This window comes from Trypanosoma cruzi, genomic scaffold (genome assembly GCF_000209065.1).
Source record: "Trypanosoma cruzi strain CL Brener 1047053516711 genomic scaffold, whole genome shotgun sequence".
NCBI lineage: Eukaryota > Euglenozoa > Kinetoplastea > Trypanosomatida > Trypanosomatidae > Trypanosoma > Trypanosoma cruzi.
In genome coordinates, this window is record NW_001849563.1 from 252,197 (window position 1) to 254,490 (window position 2,294).

Genomic DNA, 2,294 nt, shown 5'->3' on the forward strand with positions numbered 1-2,294 from the left:
TCAGTCACTTCCGTCACGGCCGCTTTCTTCCGCCGGCGAGACTTTTTATCATTCTCCCCTGGCACGATAAACGGATACGGTCGATCTTGAAAGCAGCCTGAATAGCTGCCTGGACCATCACTCCACTTCGGATAGGACGGCAAAAGAAACACCTTTTCGGAGATGTTCTTTTTCTTTGATTCCATTGCTTCTCGACGCATGCGTGTGTCGGCATCCTCAAAAGCACCCAAGTCTTTATTGCCGTTCTGTTCAGGAGAGGCAAGTGTCAGGTACTTCTTGTCAAAATACACCTCGGCATTTTGTCCTGTGCCACTGCGGCCTATACTCATTCCCTTGCCGAGGTAGCGCGACGGGATGGTGTCCATTTTGTCGTACGGGTCCGTCCGCTTTGGGTCCCCATCTGTCGAGATAAGCGGGGGATCAGAGAAGAGGCCGCCATATACACTCAACTGCGTCATTGTGGGGCCTTCGCTTCTTGTTCCTGCTCGTTTTGTTTCGTCTTCTTCTCTTCCCCCACTCTCACCCACCTAAAAATAAAAACAAAAATAAAAACGTGGTAAAGTTTCCCCTTTTTTGTTTCTCCGTCCGTGGTACTTTTGGGCGGTAGCAGCAAAAGTAATATTATTACTGTGGTGTGTGCCGCTTCCCTTCGGTGATTCACTCCCGCCGGGAGAAGAAGACGCGCATACACAGAGAAAGAAAAAAAAAGCAGAAATCAATCAAAGGAATATATATATATATATATATGGAAAATAAAAGTCAAAAAGGGAAAGGGATGTGATTGCACCCCACCTCCGCATGAAATGCCACCGCGCGCCAAGTGGCACCAAAATGAGCCACACGTCACAACGTCATCCCGACTCCTTTACCTTCACTTCTTCTCCTTCCATGCATGCGCCGTTATTTGTTCCTTCTTTTGTTTACCCGTAGAAAGAATCACGTAGTTTAACATCACAAAGACGGTATTCCACCTTCATTCTTCTTGTTCCTTTTGGACAACAAAAAAGTCATTTACTCTCTCGCACGATGGGCATCACAACAGCAATGTTTTTTTTTTTTTCTCTCTCCCTTTTTTGTGCACTCACTCTCCTTCTCCTCCTCCAGCCTGTGTGTGAGTGTGGCTTTTCTTTCCTTCTCTTACACCCCTTTTCTTTGCCCCTCTTCGTGCTTGGTTTTGTTTTTATTCTCATCAATCGAGCCTGTTGTGCGCATTCACCCCACTTCAATGCCATCGCTTCACGCCGAAACATCCGTCCCTTCTACCTTCACATCATGCTCCTCTTCATCCCTTTCGGCTTCCGCCCACCCCACACCGTCCTCCTCGAGGTTCATGCCGCCAAGGATCGCAGTCGAAGTGGTGCCTAAGGGGTCGATTGGCTGCGCTGCATCATCGGTGGCGGGTGGGGCAGCAGAGCCGAACTCCGCACGGTACGCCTCAAGCCGGGTGCGTATCTCCTCGTCAAGAATCGTCGGCTGGTCAAGCTGTGAGCGCCGAAAATCCTCCAGAATCTCACGGGCCAACTGAACCTCCTGCTCCTGGCGTTGCCGCGCCTCTGCCTGTCGCTGCTCCTCCTCACTCCGCTTCTCCGTTTGAAACTCATCATACACACGCTGCCAAAGTTTGGACTGCCGGTCGTACTCCACAGTATCACGCTGGCCGACCAAAATGAGTCGGCTGATGCTGCCATCATTCACATCCAAGCAGTACGCGCAAACGGTCTTGAGAAACGTCTTTGCAACCGCCATCGCCTGGGACCGTGGCTCTTGGCGGATAAACTCAAATGCCATAGAAAGCCCAGTGGCGAGGGAATGGCGAAGATCCCGCGCCTTCTCTGGAGTGATCGCCTCCTTGTGCGAAACCGCGTAGACAAACGCAGCGCAGTGCAAAAGAGCAAGATTATACTGCAGAAGTGGAAGGTTAGGATTTTCCGCTACAACAGTGGTGAGCGCCGCAATGGCCTCCTCATAGCGACTTTCACAAGCCAAACAAAATGCCAACGAGGATGTCTGTAAAGGCGTTCGCTGCGGATCACGTTCAAGGTAGTCAATGGCCTGCTTGAAGCTGTCACTCAGCGTCTTCACATTGGCCATATGCGCTTCATGGTGCCGACGCACGTAGCTACAGTTCGGACGCACTTCTCCAACTCGATCCAATAGGCACTGGCAACGATCATAGTCCGCCTCCAACCCAAGACAACAAGCGAGGCCATGCGCCGCCAACACATTGCCATTGTCACGGCGCAAGACAAATGCAAAACGATCCTTGGCACTGGCCAAAAAACGACGATTGTCTT

At 51.0% G+C, this 2,294-nt stretch overlaps 2 protein-coding genes across 2 annotated transcripts, besides 3 other annotated features; both read right to left on the minus strand.

Annotated features, from left to right (window-relative positions):
* Tc00.1047053434259.19 (hypothetical protein, conserved) lies at positions 1 to 458 on the minus strand (the record flags this gene model as incomplete). The annotated part of the gene is made up of 1 exon (XM_797581.1): positions 1 to 458. A coding segment is annotated over one exon (458 nt), but the record flags the coding sequence as incomplete, so codon positions are not given.
* Positions 1 to 2,294: a sequence feature (heterozygous, Esmeraldo-like haplotype).
* Positions 529 to 552: a microsatellite.
* Positions 728 to 747: a microsatellite.
* On the minus strand, positions 1,237 to 2,294 carry Tc00.1047053434259.10 (hypothetical protein, conserved; the record flags this gene model as incomplete). The annotated part of the gene is made up of 1 exon (XM_797580.1): positions 1,237 to 2,294. A coding segment is annotated over one exon (1,058 nt), but the record flags the coding sequence as incomplete, so codon positions are not given.